Raw genomic sequence first — 23,847 nt, 5'->3', positions numbered from 1 at the left:
GTGAAGACAGGCTTCCAAGACAGCACATGGGGGGTTTGTCAATAATATATAGGAATTCTGCCTGGAGGGATAAGGAGGGGGATTATACCATTGTATAAAGGCAACAATTAGATTACATTTTAAGCACCAAACACTGGTCAGGAATCTTGACCATTTGCACCCGTTCAACGTGTTTGAACAGGTGCAAAGAAGGAAATTGAGATTAGCAAGGGGATTAAAAGTGTACTCTAACCAAGAGAGGCTTCAGTTTTGCAATTTGCAGCATCTAGAAACTAGGCACCTACAAAGAGATATGATTTAGGCATTAAAGACCTTGAATGGATTGAGTAAGCTAAATGCTAATAGCACCCTTCCACAGAAACACAAAGGAGGGGACAAATTTAAATTGAGGGAGGTTGGTTACAGGATAGGTGTAAGGAAATTAGCATTAGCCAGTAGGTTTCCAGTGAAACAAAATTCCATCTGGTGATATGGAATTTTGTTCCACTAGTGGGTAGTTTGAATAAGATTAAGCAGGGAATTAGGCAAATTATTAGAGGGGTCAGAAAGATGTGGAAAGGTGAGTTTTTTTTTTTTTTTTGGCTGATGCTGTGTTAGCTATCTTGTTTTTTCCTTGCATCATTTATTAATACTAATATAAACTCAAAACAATTGATAAGGAAAAAGACCTAGGAGTAATTATACAGCCTGAAATGAAATTTTCTGAATAATGTAAACAGACTGTTAAAACAGCTTACAGTGGTTCTCAAACTTTTTGGTCTCAAGACCCCTTTACACTCTTAAAAATTATTGAGGACTGCAAAGTCTTATTATGAAAATAGTTTTAACCTCACAGACCCCTGAAAGCATCTTGGAGACCACCAGGGGTCTGCAGACCACACTTTGAGAACTGCTGGCATACAGTATTCCAGTGGTCTCCAAAGTTGGGTGCGCGAGATAATCCGCAATAAATCAATATTTATTAATTATGAAAACTTTAGTTTTTCGAAATGTATTTGAAAATAAAAATTATAAATGTTTTCTTTAATACTTCAGTATACGGCTTTGTTTGATTGCAAGATATACGGCAATAATTAAAAATATATTTAAGCACATTGTTCCCACTAAAAAGTGCTGTTGATTTGCTTTATACCACTTTGCACTTTAATTTCAATTTTGTTTTGTTTTATTGTCGAATTATATTGTGATATTTTCAAATTATGTGTGATTTTATATATGTGATTCTAGATATAATGCATACCATGTAAATTATTTATAAATAAAACAAGTAGCATTACATTACATTTACTACACTTGTTACATTAATGATTTCATATCAGTTTGAACTTCAATTTAATTTTATTTTGTATTTTTTTACTTGTGATCTTTTAAAATTATATGTGATTTTAGATATAATGCCTTCCATGTAAATAATTCATAAATAAAAAATATATATTAAACTTATATATTTAATTTTTTATTACGGGGTGAGGACTAGTAATTTTAAGTAAAAAAAGGGTGCACGACCAAAAAAGTTTGGAGACCACTGCAGTATTCTATCAATGATACAGGAACTTTGCCAGTGGGGACAAAGAGGTTATCATCCCATTGTACAAGGCAATGTTTAGGTCGCATCTGAAATACTGCAATAAGTTTGGAAACCTCATTTCACGAAGGACATAGATCTGGTGGAAAGGGTGCAGAGAAGAGCAACAGGATTGATTAGTAGGGGGAATAAAAGGGTATTCTTAACAGGGAAGATTGGATTTCTGTAAGTTGCAGTCTCTGGAAACTAAGCATCTGCATAGTGACCTTGAGCATGGTGGGGGGGGGGTTCAAAAAGATTTGTATTCACCAAGAAGATAGAAGGTTGAAACAAACACCATGTATTACACTTTTTCAACATAGTCACCAGACAAATGACACATTTTTGCCACTTCTCAATACACTTCCACAGGCCAGTTTTGTAGAAGTCCTCTGACTGTCCTTCAAACCATGACTCGGCAGCAGAAATCACCTCATCAGCAGCAAAGTGTTTTACACAAAGAAAGTGCTTCGGGGCAAGAAAGAAATTGAAGGGTGCAAGGTTGGGAGCATAAGCAGGATGCAGCATGTGAGGAATGTGGAGGGGTGTTATTGTAGAGCAGACGCACACCTTTTGACAGCTTTCCCCATCTTTTTTCTTTTAAAACAGCAGGTAACTTTATGAGGAAGTTTATACTTCATCATCACAGTACAGCCCTTGTGAAGGTAATCTGTTAGTATAACACCATGCTGATCCCAAAAAAACTGATAGCATCACCTTGCCAGCACTTAGTTGCACCCTTTATTTAGTTTTAGAATCACAGTGATGAATCCAAGTTTCATCCATGGTAACTAGCTGTAAAAAACTCCTCTTGCTTTTTTTTGCACATCAACAACATTTCATGTACACATTTTGCCCTTCCCTTCTTTTGGTAAGGGATCAGAGGTGTAGGAACCCCTCTAGTGTTACTAGATAAGTTCCTACACCACTTTACTCATTTGCAACTGTTGTTGGATGATGTTCCCCACAGACTCTACAGTAATTTGGAGCACTGCAGCTAGTTCTTTGACACTAATACAGCAATCTTCCAGGATTAATTCCTCAATTTTTGCAACACTCTTCTGTTACAGCAGTTGCTGGGCTTCCTTGGACTTCTTAATCATGCACTGAGGTTCTCCCACACTTGAATTGTTTATACCAATGTGCAACAACACTGTACCTGAGAAGTCTTTTCCATAAACAGTGACCATTTCTTCATGGATTGTTTTGGGTGTTTTCCCTTACAGAAAGAGGAACCGAATCATTGATCTGTATTCCACTTTATCCATTGTGACACCTCACTTCATTCAGTGCTGAAAAGATAAAAAAAAAAAATTGTCAGATCAAAACCAAAATTTGTATTGTTGCTATAGAGATTTCAAGGTATCAAACAAAAAAAAAAAAAAAAACTTTTTTTATCACAACTACTTCTACGTGAATAGAAATCTTTTTTGAATCCCCCTTGTATAAGGCTTAAAAGTCTTAAGTAAGCTAAATGCTGATGGTATCTTTTCCTTTTTTCAGTTACAGTTGCAGATTAGATGCGCAGAAACTTACATCCAGCCAAAGGGTAATCAATGGTTGGAATAATCTTCCACCTAGTGTTGTGGAAATGGATAACCAGTGTAAGTTTAAGGATAGTTTGGAAAAATTATTTGGAAGGCATGGGAAAAATGAAGGGTTTTTTTTTTTTTTGGCTGGGCCATCACATACTAATACTAACAATGAAAAACAAGATAATTTTCAACAGCCTTAGTAGAACAAACTTTTCAATATCACAGAACATTAGCCGATATTTCTAATTAAAACTAAAGTTCTGATTGCAGCTTCTACACATAAAATGAACACTGAATATGGTTTCAAAGTAATTTGAACACAATGTATCTTGAGTCTGCAATAAAACTCAAACTAAATGAAATAAAAATTCTTTGTGAATTTTATAGCATATGAAGATGGTCTTGCTTACAAAGCCCAAATCAAAACACGATTCAACTGTTACCAGCAAAATATAATAGAGTAACAGTAAAGTTCCCAATGAAGTTGCAAAGTCCTCTAGCCATAGTATCCACACAGAATATAAATGGAAATTTAGTACTCCAAGAATAAAGTTATCTGAATTCAGTTCAGAATAGGAATTTTCTTCAAAATATCACTGATAACAATCAGAAATCCTTCACTTCTATTCAGTTCATCAGTTATTTCCATCATATCCAATCACAAAAGTAAAATATATAGTAATATAGTCGTTTTGTAATACATCCTGAAATTACACCATAAGGGGAAAAATTCACTCCATACTATGGAGAATATAATCACATTTTTTTTTTTTTTTTCAGCAAAATTTTCTATAAGACTTGCATCTATTTTTAAAAGAACAAGCTAATACATGAAAGAACCCAAAAAAAAAAATTCTCTCATTGATCTCTCAGGTTGTGAGAGCGCTGCTTATCTGTTAACTAGAGAGATGCCAAGACTGTTCCATTTGTCTAGTAGGAGGAGAGACATTACACAAAAAGAGCTAAGCTCACTGTCATATGCATCACATATGCAAGTGACTGGCATTGTAAAAATGTACATATGGATGAACCAGCATCCGTGTGAAAGAGAAAAAATACCTGGGTGTTGTTTTGTATGTTATTTATTTTACACTGAGTGGTCACTTTATTAAGTAATAGCAAGGTTTCCCTTTAGTCCTCAAAATGCCTACATTTGTCATAGCATGGACTCAATAAGGTGTTCAAGGCATGCAGCATTAATGCTAGGCTGTCTTGACTCTGAAGAGCTCATTCCACCTCATTCCATATGTGCTTATGCATCTATTGACATCTGGTAACTGAGAGAGCCACTGCAGTAAGCTGAACATACCATGTTACATGGCCAGAATTGAGCAGAACTGGTTTCAGGTATATTCCTTAATTCTTCACATTCTGTCCATCTGACATGTTGCATTATGCTGTTAGAAGAATCTAGTTGAAGATGGATACACTGAAACCACAAAGAGATGTGCTTCATTAGAAACAATTTTCAGATAAACTGTAGCATTCAAATGTTGCTCCACTGCTATCAAGGGGCCCAACGTGCACTATGAAAACACTCCCCATTACACTATCACTACCAGCTTGCAATGTTGGGTGTTCCTAGCATTCCATGGACTTGTGCTGTTTTTGCCATATTCTAGTTCTCTCATTAGCATGAAACAGCAGGAACAGGATTCAGCAGACCGGGTGAAATTTTTCCAACCCTACACTGTCCAGTGTTGGAATTCCTTAGCCTACTGTAAGCATACTTTCTTGTACTTGCTGTCAGAAGTGGAACAGGTTCAGACATCAGCTGCAATACCCCATACAAGACAAGGTATGACGAGTTGAGCATTCTGAAATCTCTCTTTGGTTGCCATTGTTGTACTAGAGTTATTTGATTGACCATAACCTTTCCAATACTCTGTATAAGTCTTTTTGTCAGCCTCTGTTGGCCCTATGTATAACAAGGACTGCTGTTGGCAAGATGCCATTTGGTTATTGAACCCTCTTGATATACTAAAGACAGTCATATGTGAAAATCCAAGCAAGTTGCAGTTTCCAATATACTCATACTGGCATGACTAGCATTGGCTATCATGCCATGTTAAAAGTCACTTCAAGTTTTATCCTTGTTCATTCTCACAGTGAATTGCACATATACAGCATCTCTATGTATTTACCTACTCGCTTTATATGCCATACACATGCTACTGTTATTAAAGGAGTGCACCATTTCATGACAAGTGTACCTAATGAAGTGGCCACTCAGCATACTTCATCATTATGAAATGAGATGTTTTTTGAATTAGCTATATGAAGTTAGAACTTAAAAAAAAAAAAAAAAAGAAAGAAAATGCTAATGCACTTTAACATTATTGAAATTGGGAGGAAGGTCGTGTCCTTTCATGTGTTTTTCCATGACCAGAAGGATTTACACTGTTTAAATTAAATCTGATTTAAATCCTGTCTAGTTAATGCAGTCATCTTCTCACAACAAAATAAGCTTTGCTTTCATAATGAGTTTCCCTGGTACTGCACTGCACTATTTTCACACAAATGGCATCACCAAAGGATAAATCAGCCATTTATTATAAAAATGAGACACTGCTATGGCTTCCTCTTTTGGACTTGTCCATGCCAAATATAATCTCTTACCAATGCTCTTTGAAAGTAGTACAATACCTGAGAAACTCATGATTAAGATAAAGTTTGTTCTGCTGTAAGTGATAAGGCATTTAAAATTCTGAGTCACAAAAACACAGCTTCACATATAACTAGAATAAAAGTGCTTGCATTAAATACTGAAATCAACATTTGTAAGAGCTCTAAAAGTTTAGTGTTCAGGGAATGCATCATGTCAGCCTAATACCAAGAGCCAGGAGACAAAAAAAAAAAAAAAAAAAAAAACAACAACTCTTTTTCGTTCTCAATATGGGAGTAAGAAAGTTTTTCTAGTGCTCAATCATCCATGAGTAGTTAATCTCACAATTCCTGTAATTAAAAACTCACTGGCTAAAGAAGTTAATACAATGAACCTTTACTTCCCTATTTCATATAATGGGACCAGTTGATTTGGTCACATGCAGAGGGCTCCAGGGGCTATCTTATGTGGGTGAGCTACAGAAAGGGAAACCTTGTAAGCTAATTTTTAAATATTTTCAGCAAAATATTATATTGTGTTGACTTAAAACATTCTAATTATAAAAACAAAAAATGTAATAAGAAATCATCAATGTTGGCATTTTTCTATTGAAATTCATGTTTATAAAACAACAAACAAATTAATAAACCAATAAAATACTAATACACTAATAAAACAATACAAACTATAACTTTATAGTTAACTTTAATCAAGTTTCTCTGGTTTTTTTTTTTTTTTTTGTTAATAAATTATGCATCACTGTCTTTTTTTGCACACATCAAACCTGTTCACTAAATACCAGCTTTCACACATCTTGTATTAAATGCACATGCTATATCATAAAGAAATGTTTCAATATGAATTTGTGCATGAATAAAATACAGTATTATTGATAACTTCTGCTTTGAAATTTTAACTACTTATTATATTAGCTGTTTGCAGTCATTTTATTAAATTAATTAATGTTAAAAAACAAAACTGCATTTTAACAATGTTACACACATACACAGAGTAAATTAAATCACTACCAACATGCTGAAATATATGATATGAAAATGACTGGATGTTGGTTTATTAATGAATGAACACTACCTACATATAAAAACTGATTTGATTTCCTCAGTAAATTTGCAATCTGATGAAGAAAAATATAACTACAGAAATAAATAAAAACTCTTCTTTTCTGTATTTGATCTGCTAGTAATTTATATTATGCCTCATCTCACCTGACTCAAAAAATAATCACAAAAGGAAAAATATTAAATTTAAAGTAAAACACAATCATAAAAATTTAATATTTCCAATTTAATTCCCTATCAATAACTGCTTTACTAGGAACTTAAGTACTTTATTTTTTGAAAAAAATTAAAAATGACTTTCTTTGGCCAGAATAAACTTACCTATCAAGAAGGAAGAAAAAGACAGTTTGTATGATATAAAACACACTCCAAGGATATCACTGTTTGCATAGCCTATTAAAATTGCAAACAATCACCTATGCCTTGTGCATCAACCCCAACATAAGTTAAATGTGCAACACTTCCTAAACTTGTTGCTGCCAAGTCACTACTTTTCCTGGCCTCTTTCAAATACTATAAATAGACTCACTTACTCACTCTCTTCATGTAATTCAGAATAAATACCAACATTACTGATATGCCTATCATTTTATGATTTAATCAAAAACATTTGTTTGTATATACAGCAAAATGCTAAATATACTGCTTCAATTAATCAAAATATTGGTGATCTCAAATCTGTAGTTAAATTAATAGTACCAACACAAAACTCTTAAATATCAATTTCTTTATAAGTTATCCAAATACAAATCTAAAAATTTAGTTTGTTACCTATCAAAAACAACAGAAAAAAAATTTTGGCAAAAACAAACGTTCATTCTTTTAGGCAACAATTTCTGTTAATATATGTATTTTTCATCAGATGAAATGAATGCAAAAGTCAATATTACAAATTATTTGAGAGAGAATGTATGAATCTTTTTTAAAAAAAAAAAAAAAAAAAGAATTACAGGAAGTAAAAAAATTAAGTAAAACAAAAAAAAAGTTATTTACATTGTAATTACAAAGATCAACAATATTAATTAGTGAGGTCATCCCTGTTTTAGGCAAATCAAGGAAGAAATCTTTATTGTACAGTAAAGATACAATAATGTGCCCGCCACAGCCAGGAGCTTGACAACGATATAGGGTAATGTAAAAATATGTACAGTATAACAAATCAGTATATCAAGTTAACTTGGAATGTGTTCTTTATAAACATTCCCTGTAATCAAACCCACTTTACTGGGTAAGTGACATAAACAGACAAAGTTTCTATGAATAAGTTATAATTATTTTTTGACAAAACAAATAATGTGAATAATATAAAGTAAAATAATAAACATTTTCATATTCAATGTGCCAAGTATAAAAATTTTTATATATATATTTATTGAGTCATGACAATGAACGCTACTGATTATAATGTTCACCATCAACTACTGTATTTTTAGTAAAAAAAAAATTCATACATAAAACATGGATATGTTATAAACATAAAACTGATTTTATATGAGGAAATTCTAATGATATTAATTCCTCGAGATCAGTTATTAATGAGAGCATTTATAAATAAAAAAAATGGTAGTAGTAAAAAGCTTACCAAATTGTTTGGAAGTAGCATCCAATGGTTTTCATCAAAATCGTCACCATGCTGATTAACTTGATTGCTTGGTGGACGTATACCTCTTGGTGGAATATTTTGGCCACCTGAAGCCATACTATCCTATAAACAAAACTCAGAAATTTCAAATATTAACAAAAGCTATTCCTACAAATGATAAAAACATACATGGAGGATAAAGTATACTCATATCCATAAATAAAAATAAAAATGAAATTATGTGTATATACTTTATCCACATAATTGTTTCTTAGATATTTAGAAAATTTAATATAGGTTTATCAATGGTAATAGGTGTTGCTATTTGGCATTTTTGTCTACAGAAATATTACTTCAGACAGCAATATTATAGATTTTTCTTATCCTAAAATTAAAAGGAAATGCATCTTTTTCATGCAAGATGGCTTCAGCACATTATTCCCTCAACATCACAAATTTACTATATGAAAAAAATTATCAACGAAATGGAATGGATAGAATGGACCTATTGAGTGGCAGCCCAGGTTACCAGATTTAGCCCTGCAGATTTTTCCTGTGAAAATATATAAAGGGCCATGCATATTCCCGGAAACAATGTATACCAGAGTGAACCAAAAAACAATGATATAACCGAAGAATATGCCAAAATTGATCATATGCTAAACTGTCTTACAAAACTGTGCCAAAAATTTTTAATTTCAAGCACTGCAGCTAAAGGATGCCATTTTCAAGATTAACATTAAACTCCATGAGAAATGACAGTCCAGGTCCCAGCCTTCATAGATTAATAGGCACAGCACCAGACTGCTGTCATCTGATGTTCATTCATATATCCCCAGGGGCTCACATCTGGTGAGTATGAGCTTGGCACACCCAGAGTCCTGAGCTGGATATCATCATTCTTCTCTTTCTTGGTGATTCCCTTTTACTTTTGTCTCTCTCTCTCTCTCTCTCTCTCTCTCTCTCAGGTAACTGAGAAATTTTTTTTTGGCTGGTGCAGCATAAGCCTCAGGCTTCTTTGCACCATGTAGCTAATAATAATGAGCTGTGTGAGATGGCAGATGCTTTTGTATCATGCAGACACTTCAAATAGGCAACCATCGAAATATGAATATGATTTTACACTACAGTTACATGAAGGTATTTAATATATATATATATATATATATATATATATATACACACACACACACACACACATGCACAGAACTGTATATTTTTATTGTTACTTGTTAGGTTGGAGGGATTCACGGACTAATAGATTAACAGTAGCCAAAGGCAGAGGTGGAAATGATTCTTGCACTGCTTCTATTGGAATGAGCAGCAGCCTGCAAAGCCAGTGGCTGGGGATTTCAGGAATTGCAAATCCCCAGATCAAACAAGTAAATACATGGGCTGTGTTAGAGTAACTAAGAGTAAGAACAGGTGCATGTATACTTACATGTACACCAATGCTAGAAGTATAGTAAATAAATTTGATGCATTTGAAGTGCTGGTTAAGACATCCAAGGCAAATATAATGCTAATTACAAAAAAAGCTGGAGCAAAAGCCCATTAAAAAAGAAAAAAATAATCTTGGATGTGCTTCAACTCCTGTAGTCAATAAAAATACAGATGACCATATGATATAGAATAAAATAAAACTTAATGGTCAATCCTTAGCCACATCAACTCAAATAATACAAAGATACAATTGAGAATTAACAAATACAGACAAAATTGCAAATGCACTAAGTGAAACCTTTGCACAGTCATCAGCTACATCTTCATATCTGCAACCTTTGCAAAAGTCTAAATCCCTAATTGAAAAATTTTATTAAAACTCAATTAATATAATTTTAATATAAACTCAATTTTATTCCTACTCGACATTTTGACAATCAGCCATTCGCTGCAGGTGAGTTGTTTGGGATAGATTGACAAAATGCTGCAGGTCCACGCCATCAAATGATTCCAAAATTTGGTAAGAAATATTCATACACATTCTTCTATTTCTGTACAACAGAATCTATACAGATAACTGCGGTCCAACTGCTTGGGACAATGCCATTGTCCTTGCTTCCCCAAACCAGAAAAAACCATATGAATCCAAATCATTATCATCCAATTGTCCTAACAAGCTGCATAAGAAAAACACTTGAAAAAATGATTAGCAACAGACTATCTTGATTTTTGGATACCCAAAACTTAAGTATCCATCACTATGGTTTTTGGAAAGCCAGATCAACTCTGAACCTCTTGATCAAAGCAGAAACTAATATTTGAAATGCTTTCCTTCATAATGAACATCTTTTAATGATATGCCTTAACATAAAGAAGGCATTTGATACAACCTGGAGATCTGTAATCAAGTCACAAAGAAGGTTAGGCAAACAAAAGCAAATTATCAAAAATTCTTGGCAAAGGATGCAAAGAAAAACAGTAAAGACTTCTTTACTTATATGAACTCAAAAAGAAAGGGGATGAATCAGATTGGTCCATTTGATATCAATGGTTTGACTGTAGATGATCATTCTCAGATAGCTGCCAAACTAAATGAGTATTTTGCATCTACATTCACACATGAGGAGTTTTTCAAGGAGGAGAGGGCCAGATGTTTATCAAACTCTAACAGGGAGTTAAATGATTGTGCAATAACCGAGAACAAAGTGGAGGAGAAATTGTTGAAATTAAACATAAGAAAAGCACCTGGGGTGGATGGGATCTTCTTCTTCTTCAAGAGGAGTGTTTCCATTTACAATGGGTTTCCTCAGCCTACAAGTTATTTCTTGTCAGGAATTTTTTTCCGCCATAAAGTGCGGTTCAAGGTGTCTTGGTCGGTTAAGCCTCGGGCTGTCATGCACTCCCGTACTCCATCCATCCATGTCCTCCTAGGTCTTCCTCTTCTCCTTCTTCCAGGAGGTATCCATTCCAGGATAGCCTTTGGATATCTGTTTTCTTGCATCCGTTTTACATGTCCATACCATGTTAGATGCTTTTCTTTGATGGTGTCAATAATAGTATTTCTCACTTCCATTTTTTCCCTAATGTCTTCATTCTGTTTTCTGTCTCTTCTAGAAGTTCCTGCTGAGCGTCTCCAAAAATCCATTTCTGTGGAGAGCAATTTGTTTTCCGCTCACCTATTCAATGTCCAGGTTTCCACCCCATACAATAGAAGACTTTGTACAATCGTTTGAAATATGTTTCTGTTTTATTTAGGATATTTTTGCTCCACAGAACAGAGTTTAACATGCCGATAGCCTTTCTGCCGTCTGTAATTCTCTTATTGATCTCTGCTTGGGGTGACCCATCACTTTGTAAGATTGATCCCAGATATTTGAATTTATTGACTTGTTTGATTTTAAAACCTGCAATATTTAGAACGTGTCCTGGCCCTGAAGACAACATTTCAGTCTTGCTAAAATTGATTTTTAGACCCCATTGTTTATATTCCTCAAACAACTGACGACATGCATACTTTGCATCTTCAAAGTCTTGTGCTATCACCACCTGATCATCTGCAAAAAGTAAATTGTGAATATAGGTGTTCTTATTAATCGGCAATCCCATTTTATTACATTTTTTTTGACCAGGATCTTAGGCAGATGTCAATATAAATTTTGAAAAGTGTTGGCGACATGCAACAACCTTGTAATAAGCCTTTTGAAGTGTGGAATTCAGGTGACAAAGCTGATCCCACTTTAATTCTGCATCTATTATTCTGTAAATTGCCTTAATAATGTTAATCAGTTGTCCATCAATATTTGCCTCTTTCAGTGCTTCCCATAAGAGTTTTCTTGGAACACTGTCATATGCCTTTTCAAGGTCAATGAAAATCATAAATATTTTTTTTCCTTTTGATTGGCATTTTTCAAGGATCTGTCGTTGAGCTGAAAAACCACTTTGTTCTTCTGATACCTCGATTCGGGCTTCTAAATGGTTCCTGATCCATTTTCCAAGGATCTTTAACAGCGGGTTCAGGACGCATATTCCTCTGTAATTTGAATAGCTTTTCCAATTGCCCTTCTTATAAATTGATGTAATATATCCTGTTATCATTTATTTCGGTATTTCTTCTCCTCTCAGTATACTATCCAGTTATATTAAAGGAGGCAGCAAAGAAAGTAAGCAAACCCTTAGCCATAATTATGAGAGGATCCTTGGACTCGGAAAAGTCCCCAAGGACTGGAGATGTGCAAATGTATCTCCAATTCACAAAGGGAGGCAAAGGCTGACAAGTAATTACAGATCTGTTAGTTTGACTTCTGTTCCAGGGAAAATAATGGAGTCACTGGTTAAAGAAGCATTGCAGGATCATCTAGACAAGACAGCAGTAATAATTCAAACACAGCATGGGTTTGTCAAGAGGAAGTCTTGTGTGACCAATTTGACTGGATATTATGATGTGGTCACAAATGAACTGGATGTAAAAGATAATAATTTTGATATCATATACTTGGATTTCAGGAAAGCTTTTGATACTGTTGCACATGGATGACTACTGTACAAATTGGAGCAGTATGGCATTAAGGGCAAGTTGCTACAATGGATAAAAGGATGGTTGAGTGGGAGAAGGCAAAGAGTGATCAATGGGTACTGCTCTACGTAGACTAATGTTATTAGTGGTGTCCCTCAGGGTTTGGTTTTGGGCACATTGTTGTTTTGTATATTTATCAATGATATTGATGAAGGTATATCAAGCTTAATGTCAAAGTTTGCAGATGGTACAAAGGTTGGCAGGGTTGTTAATAACAGTAATGATAGTATGCTGATATAACAGGATCTAAACCTCCCAAGGACTTCCTAATTCATTTCACAAATATACGTGGTCTCAATTCTAATCTCAACGATGTCCATTTCCACTTGCAGTCTTCCAAACCCCATGTACTTTTTCTGACTGAATCTCAGTTATCAGTTGATTCAACTACTGCTCATCTCAGATGTCCAAATTATTTGCTGTATGATTCCTTTCGCCTCAAAGGTGGTACTTGTACATATGTCCGTTCTGATATTCCCTGTCAGAGACTTGGCAATTTGGAATCTCCTCTCTTTGATCTTCTCTGGCTTAAACTCTCTCTACCTCATTGTGTAAAATTCATTTGTTGTCTCTACCGTTCTCCCAACTCTACTGATCACTTGGAGCTCTTTGACTTCCTCTCTTTGCAACTTGACTTTCTCCAGTCCAACTTTCCTAACAATGAGGTAATTTTCCTTGGTGATTTTAACGTTCACAACCCCAGCTGGCTTCCGTTTTCTAGTCACACCGACCCAGCAGGTCGAGATGCTGAGGCTTTTGCAATTATTAATGACCTAGCACAGATTGTTCATTTACCTACAAGAATACCGGACAATCCTAATCATACAGCCAATACGCTTGATCTTTTTCTCACAAACAACCCTTCTAAGTACAAGGTTGAAGTGAGAGGTCCTTTAGGCACTTCAGATCACAACTTGGTGATCGTCTCTTCTCCAATGGAACCTTTATCTCATGGCTATTCCCAACCTCGTATTGTTTGGCATTACAAGAATGCAAAATGGGATGACCTGCGAGACTTCTTTTCTTCTTTTCCTTGGTCTGATTACTGTTTCAAAACTTCTGATGTCAACGTTTGCTCAGATCGTGTCAGTGAAATTATTCTTGCAGGAATGGAATCCTTTATCCCACACTCCACTTTAAAATCTCGTCCTTTATCTAAACCTTGGTTTTCCAATAAATGTGCTAAGGCTGTCCAAGAGAAGAACGTTGCATATCGTAATTGGCTTGTTTCTAATTCTTCAGTTTCATTTTCTGCCTACACCAAAGCTCGCAACAATTGTAAAGCAGTTATTAATCAGTCCAAACTAGAGTTTGAACAGGCTAAGAGTAGAAAACTTGCTTCTTGCCCTAATGGTAGCCGAGCATTCTGGTCTCTTGCCAAAGCTATTGGCCGCAACTTTTGCCCATCTCTGCTCCCACCTCTGTCCAAACCAGATGGTTCTGTTGTCACTTCAGCCAAGGATAAAGCTGACCTGCTAGCATCCCATTTTTCTTCAAGCTCATGTATTAATGATCTTGGTAAAACACCTCCCACCATTCCTAACACGCTCCATTCAATGCCTCCTGTGGTCTTCCGTCAAAAGGATATCAGAAGGATTTTGACGAATCTTGATGCTAAGAAAGCTCCAGGTCCCGATGGTATTTCTCCACTTGTTCTCAAAACCTGTGCTCCTGAACTTACTCCTATTCTTTGCCGCCTTTTTTCACTTTCTTATTCCAAAGGTGTTTTTCCTTCTGTTTGGAAATTTGCTCATATCCAGCCAGTTCCTAAAAAGGGTGACAAATCCCTCCCATCCAATTATCGTCCCATTGCAATTACTTCTACTCTTTCTAAAGTAATGGAGAAATCAATTAACTGCCAGCACTTAAACTACCTAGAAACCTTCCGTCTGATCAACGATCGCCAGTATGGATTCCGTCAGTGCCGATCCACTGGTGATATTCTGGCTTATGTTACCCATTTATGGACTAATTCAATGGAAAGGTTCGGTGAAACACAAGTAGTTGCTCTTGACATCTCAAAGGCTTTTGATCGTGTTTGGCATAAAGGTCTTCTAAACAAGCTTCCATCTTATGGTTTGCCAACTGTTTTTAGTAATTGGTTATCCAGTTTTCTCTCTGATCGCTCACTGAGGGTGATGGTAGATGGCTCTCTGTCTTCTAACTTCTCCACTAATGCCGGTGTCCCCCAAGGTTCAGTTCTTTCCCCCACTCTTTTCCTCTTGTATATCAATGACCTTCTTCCATTGACTGGAAATCCTATCCATAGTTTTGCCGATGATAGCGCATTGCATTCAACTTTCCATTTTGAGAAACCTTGTCCAGCTCAATCAGCTTCAAGCTCTCGAAAATCTGCTGCCAATTCCTTAAATGCCGATCTTCAGGTAATTCTCCAGTGGGGCAAAGACAACTTAGTTGATTTCAAACCTTCTAAAACTCAATCTTGTCTTATATCTCGCAAAAAGGATTCTTCTGCTCCTATGCTTATCTTTAGTGACACTCCGATTTCTAGGCAAAATGATATATCTCTTTTGGGGATTACCCTGACTTCTAATCTCTCTTGGCACAAGTACATTACAAATATTGCTTCCTCTGCATCTAAAAAACTTGGTTTTCTCTTTCGCTCTCGGCGTTACTTTTCTCCCAAACAGCTGCTCACTCTGTATAAATCGCAAATCCGCCCTGCCATGGAATATTGTTCCCACATCTGGGGTGGTGCCCCCAAAACCTCTCTCAGGCTTCTTGATTCCATTCAGAAGAGGGCAGTTAGGTTAATTAATGATTCACCTCTAACAGAGTCTCTCCACTCGCTTTCTCATAGACGCACTGTTTCTGCTGCATGCCTCCTCTACAGATACTTCCATGGGCACTGTTCTTCTGAATTGGCTTCTATAATTCCCGCTCTCTCTTTCAAAACAGTCCGAACACGTGCCGCCACCAGCCAACATCCATTTACTGTCCAACTTCAAACCCACAGAACCAACTTTTCATCTTCCTCATTTATTCATTCAACTGCCGTTTTCTGGAACAACCTTCCTTCATACGTATTTCCTGAAAATTACAATCTACAGAAGTTCAAGTCCAATATCAACAACTATCTTCTTTCGTTTTCTCAACCTCCAACCCAAGCACGGTACTAAGTACTATAGGTTATAATACCTCTCGTGTTTGGGGTTCTCATAAAAAAAAAAAAAAAAATCTGGAAAAGTTGGGTAGATGGGCTGAGAAGTGGCAATTGAAGTTTAACATTAGCAAATGCAAAGTACTGCATATGGGTAGCTGTTGTTGTTGTTGTTTGGTTTTTAGGAGCATTAGCAGCTTAGGCCATATTGCTCTGGGATATGCGGTGGTCATTCCCTGACCTTTCCGCATCATCCGTATTTGGTGGTGACGGGCTCGAACCCCGGTCTAATCAAGAAGCGTGTGCTATGCACTGCTGCTCCTTCCCACCTGGCTACGGAGGCGCCTGCATATGGGTAGCAGTAACCCCAGAGAAATGTATCAACTGTGGTATTACACTCAGGGTAGTGAAGAAGGAAAGAGACCTGGGGATAATTGTGCAGTCAGATATGAAGTTTTCTGAGCAGTGCAGACAGGTGGCCAGAGTAGGTCATGGGGTCTTGTCAATGATATATAGGAATTTTGCGAGCAGGGATAAGAAGGTGATTATCACCTTGTATAAGGTAATGGTCAGGGTGAATTTATTTAAGCTGTCAACTTCTGCAACAACAGATGGAAGTTTGTTCCAGCAATCAACTACCCGCTGGCTAAAGGCAAATTTCTGCACATCTATTCTACAACTGTCTCTCCTCAATTTGAATTTAAGTCCCCTCAGGCGATTAATCTGGGCAAGAGGAAGAATCCCATCAGCATTAAGCATACTCAAACCATTCAAGGCCTTATACACTTCAATCAGATCACCTTGCAGGTGCCTAGTCTCCAGACACAGCAATTTGCAAAACTTAGGCCTTTCTTTGTAAGAGCAACCCTTTGTTCTATTCACTAATCTTGTTGGCCTTCTCTGTACTCATTCCAGCAGCTCTACATCCTTCCTAAAATGAGGCCTCCAGACCTGTATACATTACTCAAGGTGTGGCCTGACCATTGCCTTATACAAGGGGATAATCACCTTTTCCCTGTTAGAAAAATTCCTGTATACTGACAAGACACCATGAGCTACTCTTGCAGACTGTCTGCACGGCTCAGAGGCTTAGTAATTTGGAATATCCTCTTTTCAATCTTCTCTGGCTAAAAATCTCTCTACCCCAACTCTGTCAAATTCATCTGTTGCCTCTACCATTCTCCCAACTCCAATAATCACTTGGAACTCACTGAAATTTGACTTTCTCCAGTCCAACTTTCAGAACAGTGAACAAATTTTCCTTGGCGATTTTAATGTTCACAACTCCAGTTTCTGTTTTCTGGCTTTGTTTTCTAGTCACACAGACCTGGCTGGTTGCTGAGGCTATTGAAATTACTAATGACCCCACACAGATTGTTTATTTACCTACCAGAAAACCAGATAATCCTAATTACACAGCCAACATGCTTGATCTTTTTCTCAGAGACAACCCTTCTAAGTACAGGGCTGAGGTGAGTGGTCTGCTGGGAACTTCATATCACAACTCAGTGATAGTCTTCTCTAATGGAGTCTTTCTCTCGTTGCCATTCTCAACCTTGTGTTGTTTGGCATTATATGAAATGTGATGATGTTTCAGATTTCTTTCCTTCTTTTCCTTGTTGGATTATTGTTTCAAATCTTCTGACATCAACATTTGCTCAGTCGTGTCAGTGAAATTATTCTTGTAGGGATGAAATCCTTTATTCCATACCCCATCTAAAAATCTTGTCCTTTATCTAAACCTTGGTTTTCCAATAAACATGCTAAGGCTGTTCAAGATAAGAATGTTGCATATTGCAATCGGCTTGTATCCAAATCTCCAGGTTCATTTTCTGCCTACACCTAATCTCAAAACAATTGTAAAGCAGTTATTAATCAGTCAAAAATAGATTTCAAACAAGCTAAGAGTAGAAAATTTGCTTCTTATCCAAATAGTAGTTGAACATTCTGGTCTCTTGCCAAAACTGCTGGCCACAACTTTTGCTCGTCTCTATTCCCACCTCTACCGAAACCAGATTGTTCTATTGCCATTCAGCCAAAGATAAAGCTGACCTACTAGCATCCTACTTTTCTTCCAACTTGTGTGTTGATGAGCTTGGTAAACCACCTCCTATCATTCCCAGTACACTTCATTTAAAGCCTCCAGTGGTCATCCATCAAAAGAATGTTGGAAGAATTTTGAACAATCTTGATGCTAAGAAAGTTCCATGTCCTGATGGTATTTCTCCACCTGTTCTATTCAGCTTACTCCTGTTGTGTGTTGCCTTTTTTACTTTCTCATATTGCTGATATCCAACAAGTTCCTAAAAAGGATGACAAATCCCTCCCTCTTAATTATTGTCCCATTCCACTTACTTCTACTCTTTCTAAAGTAATGGAGAAATCAATTAACCACCAACTTTTAAACTGTCTAGAAACATTCCATTTGACCAATGATTGCCATAATGGATTCTGGTAGTGTTCATCCACTGGTGAAATACTTGCTTATGTTGCCCATCTATGAACAAATTCAATGGAAAAGTTTGGTGAAAGTCAAGCAGTTGCACTTGACATTTCAAAGGCTTTGATCATATCTGGAATAATAAAGGTCTTATAAAATTCCATCTTATGGTTTGTCAACAGTTTTTTGTAATTGGGTATTCAGTTTTCTCTCTGACCGCTCACTGCAGGTGATGTAGATGGCTGTCTTCTAACTTCTCCACTCATTCAGGTGTTCCTCAAGGTCCAGTTCTTTCTCCCGTTCTTTTATTGTTGTATATTAATGACCTTCTTTCATTTACAGGAAATCCCATCCATAGTTCTGTTGATGAGAGCACATTATATTCCACCTTTCAGTTTGACAAACCTTGCCCTGCACAAACAGCTTCAACTTCTAGAATATTCACTATCAGTTCATTAAATGCTGATCTCTAGGTAATTCTCCAGTGGGGCAAAGATAAGCTAGTTGATTTCAATCCTTCTAAAAGTCAGTCTTGTGTTATAGCTCGCAAAAAGGATTATTCTGCTCCTATGCTTATCTTTGATGACACCGTGATTTCCAGACAAAATCACATATCTTAATTGGGGATTATTCCGACTTCTAATCTCTACTGGCATAAGCACATTACAAATATGCTTCATCTGCATCTAAAAAACTGGGTTTTTTTTTTTTTTTCTCTTTCTTGGTGTTATTTTTCTTCCAAAGAGCTGTTCACTCTGTACAAATTGCAAACACACCCTACAATGAAATATTGTTCCTACATCTGGGACAGTGCCCACATAATCCTAATATCTGGCAAAATGGTCTACTCATTATGCCATTTTATGGAGCTATTGGAGGATCGGTCAACAACTCTAGTGAAAAGTTACCAACTAACTCTCAATCATGATTCTCATCCAAATCCATCATTTAACCTGCCACCTAAGACATCTGTTTGCAAACATCTTTCTAACACATATGTCCATCTCAGCATTTTTCTTCAAAATGTAAGAGGCATAAAAAATAAACTGTCTACACTTATTTCATTATTGGTTGAAGAATCTCATGACATCATATATTTAGTTGAAACGTGGATGCAGGAATCATTGCAGGATGTTTTCCTACTGCTGAAGAATCTCAGTTACATGCCATACATGACATCAAGAATTAATCATAGAGGTGGTTGGACAGCAATAATTTTAAAATCCAATATTATAGTTTTGAACATGTACAACTCGAATACCTTTTTTGAAGAAATTTCCCTACTAATCCAAGTTAAAGATTCTCTGCTTAAAATTTGTAATATTTATATTCTGCCTGGACCTACTGATGACATCATTAATGAAGTAATAACCTGGATCACTACTGTTCTTAAGCCTCAAACTAACATCATTATAATGAGAGACTTTAACCTTCTCCTGCCCAAATATAATTTACAAATGAAGTTGCTGTCCGACTCATGTTTAGTTCTAGGAGCTAAAAAAATCAACATCCCTGCTACAAGAGGTAATCAAGTGCTTGATCTTGCATACTCTAATTTTCCACTGAAAGGAAAATTTAGCAGCAATATTACATTTAAATCTGACCACAAAAATATAAAATTGCAAGCAGCAATCTGCTGCAGAAATCCTCGCCCCCCCCCCCTCTGGAAATCACCAAAAGAATAACATCAATTAAATTCCTTCAGAAAGAAAAGTTTTTGCAGCTAATAAAATACTACCCATGGTATTCTCTCAAAAATATTCCTATACATGATGCCAACTTTCTTCTTATAAAATGGCTGAATCAACTGAAAACAGTCGCCATCCAAACTTGTTAGAATATCCTCTAACTCCAAACCTTGGTTCAAATCCCACCCGAAACCATACTTTAAAAGTAAGCAAAAATACCACAGACAGTGGAAGAAATATGGCATTTCATCAGCACACATAAAATATAAAAAGAGCAGAGCATTGTTTCAACTGAAAAAATACGGTCATACAAAAATTATGTTATGTCCATGCTAAAGCACAATAAAAGAGCACTTTCTACAAAAACAACAGCTACCTTACAGCAAGATCTAGTTTTCAAATGGATAAGATGCAATATGGAAACAAGCAATTTTGACATCTGCACTGAAGGTATACAAAACAGATTTATAGAATTCAATTCTTATGAACAAGCAGATAGCATGCAACATATGTCTCCAGGTCAAGCCCTGCTAATTAACCAACTTGTGAACAAGAATACAGTTCAGCGTGCAGTTAACCAATTATGCCTTGATAGTAGTGCAGGACCTGACAGCATCCTTAGTTTTACTATTAGATTGTCCAGCACATACATCATTGATTCGTTAGTGCATATTATTCCCAGGTGCGTTTCACAACCATTCCTTCCAAGACAATGGAAAATTTTCAGGATTACACTAATTCCTAAAAAAGTTTGCAGTAATAATCATACCGGCCATCGACCAATTGTTGTTTTGTCAATAATTACTAAAATTATTGAAAAAATCATGCTTCCATATCTTTAACATGCAATCTTTGCTAATGCACCTGTCAACATGCATTTTGGTCCTAGAGGGCACTCCACAACAACTAGCCTGGCTGACACCATTGTGCACATCTGAACTGTGTTTCAAGATAAGGCACAATGCGATGTATTTTACTTAGACATCATGGTTGCTTTTGACAACACAGATCTCAAAAAAGCTTTTGAAATACTAAAAAATCATTTTCTCGTTGACACAATGATTATTTTCTATCTTCAGTATAGCCTAAATTGTAATTTCTCCTCTTCCCCACAAGTACTACAATACTGTCACAATCTCAACAGGAATTCCTCAAGGAGGCGTTCTCTCCAGTACTAATTTTCAGCATCTCTTCAACCACTTCTACAAGAAAATCCAAATCTACTGGCATATGCAGATGATTTAAAATTATTTATAATCTCCAAAGCCAGTGATGATATTCGCAAAGTTATCAATGAAGCAAATTTAGAGATTTGTGAAATCATCAAGTATCTGAAATATCTCAATCTGACTATAAATGCAAGCAAATCTGCTCAAATTACTTATTCCCTTCAGAAACAACCCAACCATATAGAAATAAAAATTGCAGATGTCCCAATCCCAAATGTTTATGCTCACAAAGACCTTGGAGTAGTTTTTGATAAAAATCTCTCCTTTAATGCTCACTGTTTATATGTTGCAATATATAAAATTCTTTATAAAATTCAAAAAGCAAAATGGTTAATCAAACAAGAAACAGCAGCAATTCAAGACAGAAAAACAATCATTACGCATGTTCAAAGATGCATCTTTCCCATTCTGTAAAATGCTTCCAAAATCTGGTCTGGTGCTCCTCAAGTAACCGTCAAGAAATTCCTTGCCCTAGAATACTGGGTTCTTAGATGGCTCAATAGTAAGCTTCGTTTTCCTCATACAATATCCAGGCAACAGTTTTATGAAAACTTAAAAAACAAAGCCTCTGCAACAGATGATCAACGAGTCTGGAATCATACTTCTTGCAAAGCTAATTACTTCTGCATGCGATTTGCCAAACTTAGCCTTGTCGATCAATTCGACCCTGGAAAGATTGTGCAAGGCTCAAGGGGTAGAATTTTTTTCAGCCTGGACTGTACTTGTTAACAGGAGAGATTGCTTCTACAGGGATGGGATACACTTAAATAGAAAGGGTGCAAGAATATTTGCTGATGCTATCGAGGCAGTGTTAGGTGGGTCGGAAAACTGCTAGCTGGGGGGGAGACAAAGACCAATAGATTGACAGTAGCCACTGGCAGAGGTGAAAGAGATTCTTGCACTGCTTCTATTAGAATGGGCAGAAGCCTGAAAAACAAGATGCATGATATTTCAGAGACTGCTGGGAGCCATTGCGGTACAAGTAAACACATGAGTTGTGTTAGGGTAGCTAAGAATAGAAACAGGTGCAGGTATACTTGCGTGTACACCAATGCCAGGAGTTTAGTAAATAAATTTGATGAATGTGAGGTATTGCTCAAAACATCAAAGGCAGATATTGTTGGGATATCAGAGACGTGGTGTCACACAGATATAAGGGATGCAGAACTGCAATTTGGGGAGTACAACGTCTACAGAAAGGATAGACAGGATAGGAAGGGGGGAGGGGTTATGCTATTAGTTAAGAAACACATAAAAACCAAGGAAGTGAAGCCTGTCGACATCGCTGGACAGTGCAGTGTTGAGTCAGTTTGGTGTGACATAAGCATTGGGAGATCAAAATTGAGAGTAGGAGTGTGCTATAGGCCTAATGACTCTGATGAGTATAATAAGAAACTGTACAGGGAAATAGAGTGGGCCAGTAAATCAGAGAGTCTTATAATGGGAGATTTTAATTTCCCAGATATTGACTGGAATTTGGGGGCTGGTCACTCACACACTAGCAGGGCTTTTGTGGATTTATTGGATGATTGTTTTCTACATCAGCATGTTCGGGAGGCAACTAGAGGAAGTAAAACTCTTGATTTGATTATCAGCAGTGATTCTTCATGCATTAAGAATCTGCAGATAAATGAAACACTAGGTGGCAGTGATCACAGTGTGCTGAAGTGGGATTTACTCAAAGAGGTAACTACCATTAGGGGTAAAGGGAAGGGTTATTGCTTCCGTAAAGGCGACTACGATGGACTGAGACAGTATTTAAATTCTATACAGTGGGACCAACTGATGATGTTACCAACAGCAAATTCAAAATGGGAAGCATTCAAAGAACTTATCTTGGAAGCTACTAGGCTTTACATACTAACTAAGAAATATTGTTCAAGGTTTAGGCCAAAATGGATGTCAGATGAACTAATCAGGCATATGGCAGAGAAGAAAAATGCATGGGATACTTACAAATTAACACATGACACAGAAGCCTATGATAGATACAAGTTGATATGCAACCAAGTTACAAAGGAGGTTAGGCAGGCGAAGGCAGATTACGAGAAATCCTTGGCAAGGGATGCAAAGAAAAACAGCAAAGAGTTCTTTACTTATGTAAACTCTAGAAGGAAGGGGATGAATCAGATTGGTCCACTTGATATTGATGGGTCAACTGTTGATGATTCTGCTCAGGTAGCTAACAAACTAAATGAATATTTTGCATCGACATTCACACATGAGGAGTTATTCAGCGAGGGGAATGCCAGAGGTGTATTCAACTCTAGCAGTAAGCTACAGAATCTTGAAATAACTGGGAGTAAAGTGGAGGAGAAACTGTTGAAGATAAACACAAGAAAGGCACCCGGGGTGGATGGGATCTATCCAGTTATATTAAAGGAGGCAGCAAAGGAAGTAAGCAAACCCTTAGCCATAATTATGAGAGCTTCCTTGGACTCAGGGGAGGTACCCATAGACTGGAAATGTGCAAATGTGACCCCAATTC

At 36.4% G+C, this 23,847-nt stretch overlaps 1 protein-coding gene across 1 annotated transcript in view; it reads right to left on the bottom strand.

Moving 5' to 3' along the window:
- LOC150074864 (uncharacterized) overlaps positions 1–23,847 on the bottom strand; it is a gene marked incomplete at its 3' end in the record, with an annotated part of 122,443 nt that overhangs the window by 55,255 nt on the left and 43,341 nt on the right. The window contains exon 2 of the mRNA XM_090389452.1: positions 8,366–8,488. Within this exon, the coding sequence (XP_090245578.1) occupies positions 8,366–8,482 (117 nt within the window). The remainder of the gene's footprint in view (positions 1–8,365; positions 8,489–23,847) is intronic.

This window comes from Mastigoproctus giganteus, unplaced genomic scaffold, assembly GCF_048544385.1.
Source record: "Mastigoproctus giganteus isolate SK-2022 unplaced genomic scaffold, ASM4854438v1 scaffold_33, whole genome shotgun sequence".
Classification (NCBI taxonomy): domain Eukaryota; kingdom Metazoa; phylum Arthropoda; class Arachnida; order Uropygi; family Thelyphonidae; genus Mastigoproctus; species Mastigoproctus giganteus.
The sequence above is the reverse complement of the archived record's forward strand: the minus strand, read 5'-3'. Positions and strand labels throughout refer to the sequence as shown.